Here is an 18,043-nt window from a genome sequence, read left to right as displayed (position 1 = left end):
TGCTTTTTGGACAAATGAAAAGCTCGGGTTCAACCCCACTCAGCAAAGCCACAGAGGAAAGGCCTGGGAATCTGCTTCCATGAACATGGCAGCTGAGAACGCCCCATGGGGCACAGTACTATCCTGTACCACACGGGTCACCATGAGTTACCACCGACTCAACAGCAATGGGCTTTGTTCTGTTTCTCTTCCATAGAGGATAGGCGAGATGGCGCAGCACCTTCAGGCTAGCAGAAGTGGGCCTCACCTTCTTCTCTGCTGGAAGTGGCAGGGGAGGGGACTGTGGCCTAAAAAGGGATCTGTCTGAGTGGGAGGAGTCATCTGAGTGGGAGGCGCTGACTGCCTTGGTGGAAGGAGTCAGCTGTCTGGGTGGGAGGGCTTATATATGTGGGAAGCAGGCAGCTAGGGAAAACCCACAGAGAGAGCTGGGTACATAGACAGCCTGTCTGCATCTGTCCCCATTACCTGATCACCTGCTCATAGGTGAGTGTCATTAGCTGGACCCACCCAGGAGGTGGCATGAGTCTGGGAGCCATAGGTCAAAGTTACCCAGTTAGCACCCACAGGCACAAAGCAGGGTGCAGGGGTGGGTATGGGTATGGAGGCACAGATGAGTCAAGGGAGGAAAAGGTGTAGTCGCCTCTTCCAACGATTTGCTTGCCTGGTTGTGCCCTGGCCACTTTTGTCACCCTCAGGACAGGTGAGTGGCCAGCTGAGTCTCTCTTGGTGGCTGCCAGCCCTCTGTCTGTCACTAGGGAGCTTGGCAGCTAGCTGGGTGCCATCCCACCCAGCAACCAAGCTGTGGCAAGAGCATTCTGGCGCGCTCAAAGGTGTAAGCTTGGCCCAGTGGTCAGAGCAGAGGATGGGTGAGGGGCAGGGGTCAGTAGCCTGGCACCCTCGAGAAGTGGCCCAGCAGTCAGGAGAAATGGTGTCTGTGAGTTGGATACAAAAAGGGACAGCTGTGTGGTTTTTCTGGAGAAGGCACCTGGAACTGGGCAGTGGGGGTGGGGGCCCATGACCCCCACACCCGCCATGTGTCTGTTTCAAGCCAGCCTGGACTTTGGGGGTTGCCTTCTGTTCCTCAGCTCCCTTGTTGGGAAGCAAGTCCCACGACTCTGCACCATGAATTCGGAATGTCCGGGGCCTCCTGAGGGGCTTAAATCAGCAGCTGACAAGGCAGGTGTGAGCCTCGGGCATCAGAACACTTGCCTAAATTAAGGCTGGACCGAGCCATGCCAGCAGGATGGGCTCCTGGCCCTGGGTTAGTGGGGCTGACCTAGAGCCTGTGAGGGGCAGCACCAGGCCAGGTAAGGCCCTTCACTGAGCACCCTCTACTTCCCCCCAGGTCCTGATGCCATACCCTCACCCCCACCCCCAGAGAGCACTGGGCGAGAGCCAGGGGTCTCCCTGGACCGAGAAGCCGAGGCTGGTTCTAGGGTGGCAGCCTTGGAGCTGGCCTGCCTGAGTCTGGATGGCTGGGGTGAGGGGGAAGGGGCCAATGGCTGGGGCAGCTGTGTACATCAGGTCTATTCATAACCTGGCTGCTGCTCCCCGTACTTGCAGGCAAGGGAGACCTGACTGGGAGTCACCTAGGGTCCTCTCACTATCTTAGGGGGACACTAGCAGGGAAGAAGGTCTCTGTCCTCCAAACCTCCTCCCCAGAGACTCCCACTCAGCTTCCTGGGACTCTCCTAGAACTTTCTCCTAAGACAGAGACGTGACCATCTGCCCTTGGACTTGTATCCAGGGTCGCTTTGTGGATTAAATATTCCTTTGGACCGAGGTTCCATCCGTGTGAGCCCTCGTAGGATGCTGAGATTTTGGCCAGTGATGGATGGGTCAGTGTTTAATAATCAGCTGCCCTGAGCAACTCCAACCCAACCCAGCCCACAGCCAAGGAGTCGGCTCCGCATGGGCCTGGGAAGAATGATTGGGGCTGATGTTTCTGGTGATCACCAGACCTTTCTTCCCAGGCACCTCTGATGGGACTTGAATCTCTCATATTTTAGTTAGCAGCCAAGTGCAGTTGACCATCTGTGCTACACTGGGGATTCCTAAATAAAAGCTCTGATGTACAGTACTTGCCAATTTTCGTGACCCTGATTCAGGACCATTTTCAACTTCTTATTATGGTATCGCTGAACACAGAGTGGGAAAGAGGTGAAGAGAGTGGTTGCCCAGGTAGAAGTGAGGTCCCCTTAAAAGTTGCCGAAACTATAGCAAGATTGTAGTATCAGAAAGAAGAGTGTCTGGGGTCTTAAAGGCTTGTCTTAAAACAAACAACCATCTAAAGTGAAGCATAAGCTAAGTGCACATGGAAGAAGCACACCAGCCTGTGTGATACAAGGATTGTAAATAACAAGACCCAGATCCAGAGGAGGGACCAGCATCAGAGCTTAAATTCGGTACACCCCGTTTGTAGAAGGCTGTGGGTAAGTAACAGTGCAAACCCAGCATCTCTGTGATCCCCCATGTGAATCCTAGGATCCCCCATGTGAATGCTAAGCCTCCAGTGAATGCCCTCAGACTTTAAACCAAGGAGGAAAAGGGCCTGGCTGTCCGAAAGATTACTTTGCAGGGTGGTTAGATGAAAATGTGACACCGGTCATTTGATCTCCCTTTTGAGCCAATGTATATTTGTTCCAGTTTTTAATAGTTCTCGCTTTTCTTTTTTTTTTTTTAATTTAGCTTTTTCTCTGTTTCATTGTCATTCTTGTTGGACTGTGTTTGTTTGTTTTTTGTATGTTTTCCTGTGTTTGAAACCCAGGATAGGTAAATTTATAGAGACAGCAACCAGAATAATAGTTTCATAGAGTCAGGGCAGGGGGAGGTTGGTGGAAAATTGGGAGCTAACAACAGTGAGTACAAGAAAGAAGAAATGTCCTGGAATTGATAGCGGTGGTGGTTGCATGACTCTTATGATTGCGACTGAACTATTGAACCATACGATATGTGAATTGTATGTTAACGAACTGTTAAAATGTCCCTAGCACGATCAATCATCCTATAAAGATTTTGTCATCTCTTACTATAATTAATGGTCTACATTTTAATTTGCTTAACAAACAAACATGTCAAGTGAGCAGGGAGCATGGGGCAACCCCTTGGAAAACAGTCTAGCAGTTTCTTCAATCGATACACTAACATCCAAATATGACCCAGCCGTTCCACTTCCAGGAGTTTACTTAAAGAGAAATGGAAACATACATTCAACAGTAACTCGCAGGAGAATGTTCCCAAATAGAAATAACACCCCATACTGCCCTCCGGCCAATTCTGACTCACAGCGACAGTGTAGGACAGAGTAGAATTGCCTCTGTGGGTTTCTGAGGCTGTCAGTCTTTAAGGGAGCAGACCACCTCCTTTCTCTCCTGTGGAACAGCTGCTGGGTTCAAACCACTGACCTGGAAGTTAGCAGCCCAGCGTCTGCCATAGTGACTGAATAGATACATATAATGTGGTATATATGTAGCATAGAATATTATTCATCAGTAAAGCAGGGGTTAATGTTGCCAGTCCATGCTGGGCCATAAGCCTGGACATGACATTGAGTGAAAAAAGCCAGATGTCAGAGACTACAGTATGACACCACCCCATTTGTGTGAGAGTGTCTGAGAAAGGACTAATGCGAGGTAACCTGTGATTCCCCCGGGGGGTGAGGTGTTCAAGTGGCTGGAGGATGGGACATTCTATCATAATGACAGCTCCAGAATGTCACAAATGGGTGGCCCTATGGCAGCCACAGTACACCTCAGGAAAACTGTTGGGGTCAAATTGCCCTTTCAATCATGAACTCCACCTTCTCTAAGGCTGTGCCTGCTTCTTGTGACGCTGCAGTCACTCAGCGGCCATATTTTCTGGTTCAATACGGCATCCATCAATGGTCTTTACCTAAGTCTTATTCTGGGAATGTCTTTAAACTCAGTGCCATCCAGTCGAGGCTGACTCAAAGCCATCCTACCGGGCATACTAGAGCTGCCCCTGTGGGTTTCCGAGACTAACTCTTTAGGGGAGTAGAAAGCCTCATTTTTCTCCTGTGAAACAGCAGGCAGCTTTGAACTGCTGAGCTTGAGGCTTATTTAAGGCTCTCAATAATAAGATGTCTCCCTCAAAACCTTAGGAGAAATTAGGGGCTGTGGTTCCTTGCCCCCACGTAATCTGCACAGCCAGACTAGAGAGCAGAGATGAACAAAAACCAAACCAAACCAAACTCACCACTGTCAAGTCAATTCTGACCTTCTGTACCAAGCATGATGTCCTTCTCCAGGGACTGGTCTCTCTTGACCACATGTCTTAAGTATGTCTTACCATTCCTGCCTCTAAGGAACATTCTGGTTGTACATCTTCTAAGAGAGACTTGTTTGTTCTTACAATAGTCCACAGGCAAAAGATGGGACTTTCTACTCTCTTAATGACTTAACAGCTCAGGAACTCACAGGGGCAGTTCTACCCTGTTCTATAAGGGCGCCATGAGTTGGCAGCGACTCAATGACAGGTTCCTTTCTTGGTTTGGGGATGTTACTTTTTTGCACTCCATAGTACTTTCAATGGTATGTAGAGGGGTCTTCTAAAAGTCCACGGAGACAGTCTATGATCTTTCTATTCCATTTTTCCATGAACTCCTTGACCACAGCCCCTTCCCCACTGCTTCATATAATTTCAATGGAACATTCAAGAAAAGGCGTGAGACCAAAAGGCCAAGGATGTCAGTACATTCTGTCCTCCATGACGAGAGCCCTCCCTACTGACGATTCCACTGAGCAGGAGGAGATGGCTGGAGATGGAGGACCGTCCTACTCTACGAGGTTGGGTGAATGTATGGGGCTGTGCACGTGAGCTGTGCGTGTGAGCTAATGGTGTCCCTCTCTTTTCTCTCACCATGTCCTATGGACGGGAGAAAGATGGGGCTTTCTACTACGATGAATAGTTATAAGCTCAGAAACTCATGAGGGAAAGTGTTGCCTTGTCCTGTAGGGTCACCGTGAGTCAGAATAAACTCGATGTCAGGGAGTTTGGTTGTGAGTGTGTGTCTTATGTATCCGTCTTGTGTTTGTAGAACCTCATCCTGTGCTGTGTGCCAGGGACTGCTTTCTCTCATCTCATCAGCTCATCAGCTCATCAGCTCATCTCATCAGCTCACAGCCTGGACCTGCCTCATCATGGCCATCTCATCACGCCTCGCCCTTTGGGAGCAGAAGGAAAGTCATGGTCAGGGCTGGGGTGGCAGTCAGAGGACCCTTGGAGGACAAGCATAGCTGAGTGGCCCCTTGGGGCAGGGAGGCCATCTTGAGCAGCCCTGTAGCGTGTCCACTCCCATGTCCCATCCTGATCAACCACGCTCGTGCCTCCTCTGTGGGTAGCCTATGTTCCTCCCTGGCCTTGGTCACGGGTCTGGACATGAAGGTAGTCTGTTTGCATGAGAGGAGGACGGGGGCTAGAGGTGGCACTTTGGCCACCAAGTTTATCACCTACCTTCTGTCTCCATGGGACAGATCTCCCCAGTCAAGATTATTCTCCTTTGCCTGTAAGGGAGCTTCAAGAAGTCCCTGGACAAAATGCCTTTCATTTTTCCACCAACATTTTGAAGGCCCCTTATATTTCATACCAGTGACCATGATGGGCTGCTGCCTTTCTGTGATGCCTATAGTCTCCTCCAGCCCTCATCTCATCAGCCTATGTGTGACAAGACACATTGGAGTGTACTGGAAGTTTGTCCCTTCTCCCCAACCTTCCAAATGGATCTGAGAATAGGATTGGGCATCGCTTGGTTGTCACCTGTAGAGGGCATTCTCAGACTCACACTCACCCACGAAGTGGGTCTCTGTCCATACTGGGAAGGAGAGACCGCTTTTCCTTGGGTGGACTGCAAAGCAGGGCAGTCCCAGGCATGTCAGAAGGGTGTGTGCTCCATGGGGCTTGCAATGGCCAAGAGAAGATCCTCAGAAGGTCCCCTAGCTTCTGAGATGCCTCTAAGGTGGACTCTTCAGCCTTTGGGTTAGCAGCTGAGGGTATTCACTGTTTGTACCACCCAGGGACTTCTGGGGAGGAAGATTTGAGGTGTAGCCTGGGAGCCTGGACTAGAGTACTCCCATGCTTCTTTGTCCCTGGGCAGATGTTGGCATGGGCCTGTCTTATTCCATGGACTCCTCTGTCTCCTTTGGATGCCCCTGTTATCTGCTGGGCTACACAGACCAAGTCTGCCAGCCATCCACAGAAGACACAGAAAAGAGGTGGTCTTCATTCCTCTCATGGCTCCTCTGCCATTAGTGGTGTTGTTTTCATGGGGAGTTGTAATGATGTTGGTTAACAAAGACAGCCCACCAGACTCTGCTGGTCCCATAGCCCAGCCCCCAGTCTCACCCCCACCACTCCCACCTGGGTCTCTGTGGCAACTGAAGGGTCCTGAGCACCAGCTAAGTCCAATAAACCTTGGCCTGGGTTATGTTTCTGGACACAAATTCCAGGACTCAGTACCACTGTTTGAGGTCCTATGTTGGGCAGTGTGCTTCTGCCCAGCTCCCGATGAGAGGCCATCAAGATCCTACATATGGAATACTAGTTCAGTTGAGTGGGCTGGGTCACAGGGCTGCCAACTTTTCCCTTTTGCTGCTTACCATAGAGTCAGCAATTCAAAACCGTCAGCTGCTCGGAGTAAGACAGACAAAGCTTTGTCCTCCTGCAGAGTCACAGTCTTGGAGCCCCCAGGGCATGTCCTGTAGGGTTGACATGAGCTTGGTTTTGGAGTTTGGGGAGCAGGTGCCTGGCCCCTAGTAAGTGATGACTAACCACCAGCTGCCATGATTTCTTTGACTGTATCAGCACTTTGATGGCTGGTTGCCATGGAAGAGGACTTGTGGGGACCCCAGAGATACAGAGTCCAAGCGCTCCTTGGTGCTCACCAGGCCACATTTTGTCCCCCAATTACCAGGCCTGTCTTCCAAGGAAAGGAACCTGGTGACGCAGTGGGCGAAGTGTTGGGCCCAGAACTGCGAGGTTGCGGCTGGAACCCACCAGCTGCTCTGCCGAAGGAAGATGAAGCTGTCTGCTTGCACATAGAGCGACATCCTGGGAACCCTTGGGGGGCGGGGCAGGCAGTCATGCCTTGCCGACCATTTACAATCAACCCCACAGTGGTGGGTTTTAGGCTTGGTCGTCAGAGGTGCCTGTGGATGGGTTTGAACTAACAACCTTTTAGCTAGTGATTGAGTGCTTAAGTCCAGTTACACTAAAAAGAATTTAGAAACAAGACAAACCCCCAAGTGGTTATTGAATCGATTCTGACACTGAGGACCCTGGCAAGTGCCAACAGGGAAGCCCTCAACTGCTCACCGCAAGGTTTGTGGTTCAAGTACACCTGGAGGGGCTTCGCAAGTAGGATCTGGTGGTGTACATTCCTTGCAGGTCCTTTGGAGCACAGATCTACTCTGGCTAGTAACTCATGTCCTGTGATTTTGAGGATGTAACAGATGGAGGCTGGCACTTGAGAGAGGGGATGAGGTGTGGGCTCTGTGTGTGGATATGCCCCTGGGGTTCATTCCAACCTGGGAACTGGAAGACCCCCTCTGCTGGGGCAGATCCTCCCCAAGGTGAGTCTGCCCAGGCCAAAGAGTGTCTTTGACCCGGATCCAGGTCTAAACACCTGACAGGCATAGCTCGCTGTTCACATGTCTGCTGCTGTTTGGTGTCCACTGGGCTGCTGGAGGCCTCCTGAGTCTGCCCTGCCCTGACCCTCTCATCTCTGGGCTTGGTCACTGGTGCTCTCCCCAGCCCCCTGCCAAGCTGTCCCCAGCTCTTTGAAGGGTGACTCATCCTCACTGGTTTACTCACTGAGTCTTCTCCTCCCTCCCCTTTGCAAAACAGATTCGGGAAGAGGACAAGAGCCCCCCGCCCTCCTCCCCACCCCCTCTGTTCTCTGTCATCCCAGGGGGCTTCATTCGGCAACTGGTCCGGGAGACTGAGAAGGAGTCCAAAGAAAGCCGACGGAAGAAGCAGGCAGCTCTCAGCCCACTGCCGGCTCAAGAGGTAAGTGGCCCCATGGGGAAGGGATTTGGTCTGACCTGCGAGTCCCACTCCTTGTAGGAGCTCTCCGGCCTTCCTGCCTCTGTCTCAGTTCTCTGTGCTTTGAGGAAAGGGCCTCCCTCGGACTTGGTTTATTGAGCTCCTAGGGACCCTTCAAAACCCAACTCACAAGGCACATTCAGGGAAAGTCCTCTCACTGCCTTTCTTCCGTTGATTCCCATTGCGCCCACTATGACTGCCTGAATGGTAGTCTGTACAGTCATGATGTGATCACATGACTCATTAGACTAGGCATTCCTGAGGAGGGGGCCCTGCCACTCTCATTCAAATCTATGTCTTGGGCCATGCTGCTAACATGTGACTAAACCCCAGGGGGTGTGCAGCCAATGTCTGTGGGAAGAATGAGTAGTTCTAGAGGATGGTTTCTTGGTGGGGGACAACTTTGTCCTACTGTTGAAGAAAGGGGTAAGCCATGATGGGGCCTTGGGTTAAGCATTGGACTGCTAACTGGAAGGTCAGTGGTTCAAACCTACCAGTTGCTCTGCAGGAGAGAGATGAGACCACCAGCTTCCATAAAGCGCTATAGCCTCAGAAGCCTTATGGCATAGTTCTACTCTGTCCTATGAGGTCACTAGGAGTTGGAATTGACTCCCTGGAAGTTTTGTTTTGGTAGGGGTGGGATTGAAGAAAGGGGAACCCAAACACTGGCTAAGGAGGAATGTTGAGCTAACTCTTTGCAGAAAAATGATACTCAGTAATTCTGTGGCTTGTTAAGACCTTGAAACCCTTTCACACAGGGACAAATGGCTGAGACCCCAAGCCCTCTCAACTATCAGGCTCCTTGCTACTCCCACAGGACCCTGAAATGCCTCTAATCCAGTAACCAAAGGTTAATGCTTGGCTCTGCAGTACTAACTTCGGTCTCCTTTTATTTGCTTTGTGTTTTCTAAACGCCCTTAAGGATTCGGGGTAAAACAGGCCTTGGTGGGGTAAGCTTGGGCTGCTAACTTCAAGGTTGGCTGTTCAGACACACCCACCGATCTTCAACCCTATAGGACAAGGTAGAACTGTCCCCGAAGCTTTCGGAGGCTGTCAATCTTCACTGGAGCTAAAGCTTCCTCTTTCTCTGGTGGAGCTGCTGATGGTTTTGAATGGCTGGCTTTGTGGTCAGGCACAATGCATAAGTCACTATACCCCAGGCTATTGTTAATCGTGTTGAAATGTTACGGGTGTTTGTGCCTGGGAGTCCTGGTGACATCGTGGGTTATCCCTTGGACTGCTAAACTTCAAGGGCAGCCGTTAGACACCACCAGTCCCTGCAAGGGTCTAGAGCGAGGCTGTCTGCTCCTGTAAAGACTGACAGCCTCAAAATCTTGTTCTCGCATTGCTGTGAATCAGAAAGCCACTTGGCAGCGGGTTTGGTTTGGGGTTTGGGATTTGCTGTACAAAGAGGCTCATTTGCTCTCCTACAATGGGGTGGATGGCTTTAGACCACAGAGGTGGAGACCAAGACCCAAAAAGGGCACGTCTTTCTCCAGGTCGCACTGCCAGCTTGAGGCAGGGCCAGGGCCAGGGCTAGGGGGGCATGTGCTCTGCTCGCTCCCCAGAGCTGCTTGGGGAAGGGCCAGTAGGCTGAGTGAGCGAACTGCGGAGAGCTGCACAGAAGCTGGGAGGATCTCTGGGTGCACAAGTGAAGAAGCAGAGCTGAGTAGGAGATGGGAACAGATACTGCTGGGCCTCAGCCACGATGTGGGAGGGACAAACCTCTGACCACAACAGGTGGCTGGACTGTGGGCCAAGATGTCCCGTGGGGCCCGGGGCACGGTGGCTTAGGACACACTCTTCTAGGACAGCAAGCCCTGGCTGGTCTGGCACATTTAACTTTCTTGTCCCAATCAGTAAATAGCCCAGTACCCTTCCTGCCTGTCCCAGCATTGCTGGGCCGCACGAATCTCATACTATCCTTGGAAGGAGCCATTCAAGTTTCACCCCCACTTTGCAGAAAAGGGGAATGAGGCAAAGGCGCCTGATTCTTCCTAGAGCCACCCAGCCAGCAAGGGGCAGGGAGAGGCTGGCTAACACTGATGCAGAGAGGGGCATGGATCACATGTCAGGTGGCCTGGGTTCGAGTTCTGGCCCTGCCGCCTGTGTGGTCCAGGCCAAATCTCTGGCCCTCTCTTGGTCAGTTTGCTCATCTGTGAAATGGGCATGTTTTGAGCTCTCTCTTGGCTGGAGTGAGTCTGAAGGTGTTCCCTTTCCCATATGCTAAGATGGGCACAGAGGGAAAAGGACACTGGCGACTGAAAATCCAACAGAGGAGAATTGAGAGGGGGCTGGTGTTGGTTACGGAGCGCATTTAGCCAGTGATGCAAATCCACCAGTCAGTCCACCGAACGAGGCTGCCTGTTCCTGTAAAGATCGACAGCCTCAGAAACCCGGTGGGGGCACTTCTCTGCCCTCCAGGGTTGCTGTGTGTCAGAATGGACTTGTCACTGCTTTCATTTTGGAGTCCTGGTGGCACCAGGAGTTAAGCATTGGGCCGTGGACTATAGGGTTGTCAGTTCAAATTCACTACACAGAGAAAGGATTTCACAGACTTCTCCTGTGAAGATTTACAGCCTCAGAAACCCTAAGGGGCTCGTCCATTCTGACCTAAAATGCCATTAAGTCAGAATTGACTCCTTGACAGTGAGTTTGGGTTTGGTGACCCAGTGGGATAAGTATGAAGCTGCTAAACACAAGGGCCACAGTTCAAGTCCACCTGCCACTCCTCTGGGGAAAATGGGTCGCCTGCTCCTGTCAAGACTGACAGCCATGGCAACCCTAGGAAGTGGCTCTGCTCTGTTCTACAGGGTCACTGAGTCAGAATAAACTTGGTGGCAATAGACTTGGTTTGGGTGATATTGTTTCGGCTCCTGCACGATGGTTGCTTAAAAACAAGATCTACTTCACTGCCATGATGGTGTCGATGGCGGTGAGACGGGCCAAGTAGATCACCCCCTTCCAAGACGATGTCTTGCGTGGACCCAGAAGGTGAGACTGAGCCACTTGCCATGGAGGTGAAAGCAGTGACTTCAGCCAGGGGTGTGGCGTCACTGGGGGGTCACGACCCAGGCTATTTCTAACCAACACCCTGGGAAGTGAGCCGAAGCACCTGTGCTTAAAAAACAAAGGAAAAAAAATTCCCCAACTCCCAAAGGGATGGCGCAGATCAAGTAATGGACTGACACAGTGGCTACGACAATGACGAGAAGCATGACGACAATTGTGAGGATGGTGCAGGACCAGGGGTGTTTTGTTCAGTTGTTCTTAGTGTCCTGTGACTCAGAACTAACTTACTGGCACCTAACAACAACAACAACCAGGGGCACTGGTGGCTCAGGAGCTACGGGCTGGGCTGCTAACTGCAAGATCAGTAGTTAAATATAAGTCACTCAACAGGAAAAAGTTGACAAGCTCTACTTCTGTAAAGAGTTATAGTCTTGGAAACTCACAGGGGAAGTTCTACTCTGTTCTATACTTTGGTTTGATGGAGACCTGTTTTTTTAAGGATACCGACCTCTGATTATCAGTTTATCATAGTGTGGTGACTTGTGTGTTGCTGTGATGCTGGAAGCTATGTTACTGTGTTTCAAATACCAGCAGGGTCACCCAAAGTGATCAGGTTTCAGCAGAACTTCCAGACCAACAAAAGACTCCAAAGAAGGAGGAGGCTGTCTTCTTCAGAGGAAGCAGTCCCTGAAAACCTTATGCACAGCACCGAAACTCTGTCAGATACTGAATGCCCAATGAGTAGAAGCAGACCATTGCAAGAGATAGTGCCAGAAGATGAGCCCTTCCGGTCAGAAGGCACCCAAAATATGACTGAGGAAGGGATGATTTTTCAAAGTAGATTGGACCATGTTGAGGTATTGTAAACCTTTTGCGAGTGAAGCATTTGGGGCCTTCATTTGCTGATGAGGAACAATTCAAAATGAGAAGAAACAGCAGCAAGATTCTACTAACAATAGGAAGTATGAATCTAAGAAACTGAGAAGTTGTCAAAAATTAAATGGAAGACATAAAGGTTGATATTCTAGGTATTGATGGGCTGAAATGGACTGGTTTGGGCCATTTTGAATGAGAGAATCATATGGCTTACTCTACTGGGAATGATCCAATCAAAAGGAAGGTGGTTACATTTATCATCCAAAAGGACACTTCAAGAATTCTCTGAAGTACAATGCTGTCTGTGATAGGATTATAGCTATCCACCTTCAAGGAAATCCAATCAACACATCTCTTATTCAAATTTATGCACCAGCTACTAAAGCTAGTGATGAAGACACTGAAGAAGTCTACCAACGTCTTAGAGGAACCCTGGTGATGTCCTGGGCACGTTTTGGGTGGCTCACTGCCAAGGTCAGTGGTTCAAAAACCACCAGGAGAAAGACAGGGTGTTCTACTCCTGTAAAGAGTTACAGTCTTGGAAACTCACAGGGGCAATTCTACCCTGTTTTGTCAGATTGCTGTGAGTCGGCATTCACTTGACGGCAGCGAATAAGTGATGAAACTAACATCTTCATTCTGAAAGTGACCAGAAATGCAATCAAGATGCCTTGATAATTATTGGCAATGGGAGTGCAAAAGTTGGAAACAAGGAGGAAGGAACTGAAATTGGGAGATATGGTCTTGGTGATAGAAATGAAGCTGGAGATTGCTTGCATGATCGAATTCTGCAAGGTCAATGACTTATTCATAACTTTTTCAACAATACAAATGGCAACTACATACGTGAATTTCTCTAGATGGAATACACAACAATCAAATTGACTACATCTGTGGGAAGAGATGATGGAGAAATTCAATGTCAGCAGTTAAAACGAGACCAAGGGCTGACCACCAATTGCTCATATGTAAGTTTAGGTTGAAGCTGAAGAAAATTAAAACAAGCCTAGCAGAGCCAAAATACAACCTCGAGTTTATCGCCCTTGAATTTCGAGAACACCCCAAGAACAGATTTGATACATTGAACTAGAATGATAGAAGACCCAGTGAGCTGTGGGAGGACATCAAAAACATAATTTATTAAGAAAGGAAGAGGTCCTTGAAAAGACAGGAAAAAAAAGAAAAGATCAAAACGGGTGTCAGAAGAGACTCTGAAACTCGCTCGTAATTGCGTTGTGGGTTCAAATAAATAACAGCCATGACAATGTCTTGAAAATTTATAAGAGTCTTTATTCGGTTCTCACTGGACTTCCAGAGTCTAAACGCAGTTCTTTTGACTACAGTCCTGAGTAGACATCTCAGTGAGTTTATAAAGGCAAAAACTGATCTATCATTTATCAGGGACTTAAGCAAGCATGTGACAAATGGAGTCTCTGTGGCCAGCCTGCTTCAATTGTAGAGTAGCTAGGGCAAGTGGAAGAAATGATGAAGTCAAATAGCTTAACAGAAACTGTCAAAAGACAGCTCAAGAAGATAAAGCAAAATCTAAAAAATGTGCAAAGACCTAGAGTCAGAAAACCAAAAGGGAAGAACATACTAAGAATATCTTAAACCGAAAGAACTCAAGAAAAAAATTCAAGGCTCAAGTGGCAGTATTGCAAGATTCCATGGGTAAAATAGTGAATGACGCACGAAGCATCAAAAGAAGAGGGAAAGAACACACAGTCACTGTCCCAGAAAGAACGAGTGGGCATTCTACCATTTCAAGAGGTAGCACGTGGTCAAGAACCAATGGTGCTGAAGAAGTGCAAGCTGCACTGAAAGTATTAGCCAAAAACAAGGCCCTAGGAACCGGTGGGACAGCAGGGGAGATGCTTCAACAAGCTGATGAGGGCCTGGAAGCACTCACTCGCCTGCACTCTCCATGTAATGTTATCATGAAGCCTTCCATCCACCCTACAAAGCTGCTGCAGTTGACACTGGAGTTGAGTCAGCTCTGACTCAGACAGACCCCTCTTTACAACGCAACAAAACCTTGCCTGCCTCTGCGCCAGCATCTCAATCACGATAATGTTTGAATCCACCGTGGCCGCTGTGGTGTCGATCTATCTCCTTGAGGGGTCATCTTTTTTTTTTGCTGACCTTCTACTGTACCAGGTTGATGCCTTTGTCCAGGGACTGGTCCCTCCTGAAAACATGTCCAAAGACAAAGTCTCACCATCCTACAAAGTAGGCCTTTCAAATCCTCATTCTACTAATGAGGAGGCAAGCTCAGAGAAGGGGGGTAACTTATCTAAGGCCACACAGTGAGTGAGTGGTAGAGTCCGGAGTGGGACTTGGGGCTGTCCAGTCCCCTGCCATTCACTGCCTTTCCACTCTGGCATGCGGACATGGAGGTGCTGGGCTAAGGCCCAGAGTGTGGCCTGGTACCAGTAAAAAAAGTAAGAGAAACACCACCACCACCAACAAAAATATACAAATTCACTGCCTTCAACTCGATGCCAACTCATAGTGACCCTACCGGCCAAGGACTAACCGCTTGTGGGTTTCTGAGGTGGTGTTTCTTTATGGGAGTAGAAAGCCTCAACTTTCTCATGTGGGACAGCTGGTGGTTTCAAACAGTTGACCAAGGTGTAGCCCACCGTGTTACCAGGGCTCCTAGTTATAAATGAGCTGCTATCAGTTGAATTCTGATTTATGGAGACCTTGCATGTATTAGAGTGGTACTATGCTTCAAATGGGTTTCAGCGGTTGATTTTGTTTTTAATCTTCCCTTCATCTTAGAATTCATTTTTTGTTTGTTTTCAATCGTTTTATTGGGGGCTCATACAACTCTTATCACAATCCATACATACATCAGTTGTGTAAAGCACATGTACATTCATTGCCCTCATCATTCTCAAAACATTTGCTCTCCACCTAAGCCCTTAGCATCAGATCCTCATTTTTACCCCTTCCTCCACCCTCTTCTTCCCTCATGAGCCCTTGATAATTTATAAATTATTATTTTGTCATATTTTGCCCTGTTCAACGTCTCCCTTCACCCACTTTTCTGTTGTCCATCCCCCAGGAGGAGGTCACATGTAGATCCTTATAATCGGTTCCCCCTTTCCAACCTACCCTCCCTTTACCCTCCCAGTATCACCACTCACACCACTTGTCCTGAAGGGATCATCCGCCCTGGATTCCCTGTGTTTCTGGTTGCTATCTGTACCAGTGTCCATCCTCTGGTCTAGCCAGATTTGTAAGGTAGAATTGGGATCATGATAGGGGGTGGGGGTGGGGGCAGAGGGCTGGGAGCAGGGAGGAAGCATTTAGGAACTAGAGGAAAGTTGTATTTTTCATCATTGCTACATCACACCCTGTCTTGTTCGTCTCCTCCCCGAGACCCCTCTGCAAGGGGATCTCCAGTGGTCTACAAATGGGTTTTGGGTCTCCACTCAGCTCTCCCCACGTCATTCACTATGGTAAGATTTTTTGTTCTGATGATGCCTCATGATCACACACCTCATGATCACACAGGCTGGTGTGCTTCTTCCATGTGGGTTTTGTTGCTTCTGAGCTAGATGGCCGCTTGTTTACCTTCAAACCTTTAAGACACCAGATCTTTTGATAGCCGGGCACCATCAGCTTTCTTCACTACATTTGCTTATGCACCTGCTTTGTTTTCAGCAGTTGTGTCAGGCAGGTGAGCATCATAGAATACCAATTAAAATAGAAGAAAGTATTCTTGCATTGTGGGAGTACTTGAGTGGAGGCCAAATGTCCTTCTACTACCTTAATTCTAAACCTATAAATATTTGCACATAGATCTATTTCCCATCCTCATATATATAAGTATATTTGCATATATACATTTCTTTATCTAGACCTCTATAAATGCCCTTTGCCTCCCAGCTCTTTCCTCTATTTCCCTTGACTTCCTTCCTGTCCCACTATAATGCTCAGTCCCCACCAGGGTTTCAGCAATTCCTTTTGGTTACATTATCCTTGATCATGCCTACTAGGCCTCCCACACCCTCCTCACCACCAATTTGGATCACTTGTTGTTCCCTTGTCCCTGGGTTTGTTAACACCACTTCCTTTCCCCCCACTTCCTCACCTCCCATGTTCCCCTGGAACTGTCAGTCCCGTTGTTTACTCCTCCAGATTGTTCATCCAGCCTATCTTATTTAGACAGACCTGCAGAGATAATAACATGCACAAAAACAAGACAGCAAAACCAAGCAGCAATGTACAACAAAACAATGACAAAAACAAAACAAAACAAAGACATTTCTCCTGCAGCATCTCTGAATGGAATTGAATTGCCAGCTTCTTTGGTTAGTGGTCTAGTGCTTAACTGTTTGCATCATCCAGGGATGCCACTGCCTGGCACATTGACTAGCAACATCTTGGAAATGTTTGAAGATATTTGGATGAATGGATGTATGCGTGGGTGGATAGATGGATGATGGATGGTTGGATGGATGCCTGAGCGAGTGAACGATGACCCAGTCAAGTCAACAAGCAGTGAAACATGATCATGCTCTTCTTCTCCTAGACCACAGAACTTCCCAACAGCCAACACAACAGCAAGCCCAACAGCATCACCAAATCTGGAAGCCAACAGGGTCCCCAGGTCACCCAGCCAAGCTCTCTAGAGGACTCCAACATTCCCAGTAAGGAGAGCCAGGGGGCCAGTGGCCCGGGACCCCTGCTGATGGCCAGTATCAATGGTGAGAAGCCCCAAGAGTCTGGCCCCAGTGAGACCCCCACCAAAAGAACCCTGCCCTTGAAGAGGGGTGTGAGGAGGGGCGACGTACTCTTGATGGTAGCCAAGCTGGACCCTGACTTGGCCAAGGTGGAGCAGAAGACCCACCCTCAGGACACCCCCACCTCAAAGACCTTGCCCCAAGCCACAGACCCTGGTGGTGGAAAGGAAGGATTAACCCCAGGATATTCCAGGGGCCCCAAGGCCAGCAGAGAGAAGCCAGCTCTGAAGACTGAGAAGACCCTGGCAGGGAACCATGGGGGCTCAGTGCACAGAGGTGTGTCCTTGCCCAAAGAACAGCTGGGTGAGGGCTCAGTGAGGTCAGGAGCTGACCATGCCCAGACCAAAGGACTTAAAGGGGGTAAGGCCAAGGGGAAGGAGGTCCAAGGTCCCAAGCCCCCAGCCCCAGAGCCTGGTGAGGGAGGACAGTCAGGGGCAGAAGAGAAGGATACAGAAGCGCCCCCAAACAAGATGGAGAATGGTGGTCCCTCAAAGAATTCAGTGGGTGCAGGCCAGCAAGCTGCGCCTCACAGTGAGGGGAGGAAATGGGGCGGTTCCCTGGGCAGAAAGGCCACGTGGAATGACCCACAGAGTAAGAAGGACAATGAAGGTGCACTTCTGAGGAAGGGGGAGAAGGCAGGTGAGCCCCAACTCAAGAAAGAGAAGATGGAAACTCTGGGGGGTGAGGGGGAACCCCTGATGGTGACAGAAAAGATGGGTGAGGCTCAGACTAAGGTGAAGGAGGTAGGACAACCTCAGAGTCAGCCTGGGGAGGTAGGTGACCCTCAGGGAAAGTCAGACATGGCCTGTGCTGCCCCTGAGCAGGGGGGTACAAGGGCAGCGGCCACAGTGGCAGACAGAAGGGAGGACTTGCCAGCAAACAGAGGGGAGAAGGGGGAGGGGCCGGACCCAAGAGCAGATGCCAAGGCCAAGGTCTTGGAGGTGGAGCTGCAAGGACTCGGGTCTAGTCCGGAGGCCCAGGTGGATCAGTCCCAGACGCGGGAGAATCAGGAGAGGCCGGCCCTGCAGGAGGGGGACACAGGAGGCCACGGCGGTGACTCAGATCAGGTGAGTGAGCTGCAGCCCCAGGTGTGGGAGGAGCAGAGCCCCGGGACTATCTGAGATGGAGCCTCAGGAAGGGCCCACCTTGGGGCTGGAGAGGGATGTTCCAGAACAGGGAACAACAGGTCCCTGGATAAGTAGGGGACTTAAAGCACCCACTGTTCCCGTTCTTGAGGTGGGGTTTCTCCAAAGAGTAGGCGAAGGTCCCCAAAACATTATTCACAAAGAATTTCCCAATGCCCTGGCGATGTACTGGTTATGAGTTGGCCTGCTGGCCACAGG

General features: G+C 49.8%; 1 protein-coding gene across 1 annotated transcript; it reads left to right on the top strand.

Annotated features, from left to right (window-relative positions):
• Nucleotides 1–208: 208 nt before the first annotated feature.
• On the top strand, nt 209–17,821 carry LOC142428566 (unconventional myosin-XVIIIb-like). Its single transcript, XM_075533418.1, has 5 exons — nt 209–236; nt 1,346–1,480; nt 6,929–6,993; nt 7,861–8,022; nt 16,490–17,821. The coding sequence occupies exons 1-5, from the start codon at nt 209–211 to the stop codon at nt 17,819–17,821; spliced, it is 1,722 nt and encodes a 573-aa protein (XP_075389533.1).
• Nucleotides 17,822–18,043: the final 222 nt, after the last annotated feature.

The sequence above is a fragment of the Tenrec ecaudatus genome, chromosome 16 (assembly GCF_050624435.1).
Source record: "Tenrec ecaudatus isolate mTenEca1 chromosome 16, mTenEca1.hap1, whole genome shotgun sequence".
Classification (NCBI taxonomy): Eukaryota; Metazoa; Chordata; class Mammalia; order Afrosoricida; family Tenrecidae; genus Tenrec; species Tenrec ecaudatus.
Note: the sequence above shows the minus strand (reverse complement) of the source record. Positions and strands in the feature narration are given on the sequence as shown.

Excerpts from the sequence above, each read along its gene's own strand:
- LOC142428566 (XM_075533418.1), top strand. The coding sequence starts at position 209 with ATGGCGCAGCACCTTCAGGCTAGCAGAA. Across the intron at positions 237-1,345 it reads GCACCTTCAGGCTAGCAGAA|GTCCTGATGCCATACCCTCA; the intron begins GTGGGCCTCACC and ends ACTTCCCCCCAG. Across the intron at positions 1,481-6,928 it reads CCTGAGTCTGGATGGCTGGG|GCCTGTCTTCCAAGGAAAGG; the intron begins GTGAGGGGGAAG and ends CCCAATTACCAG.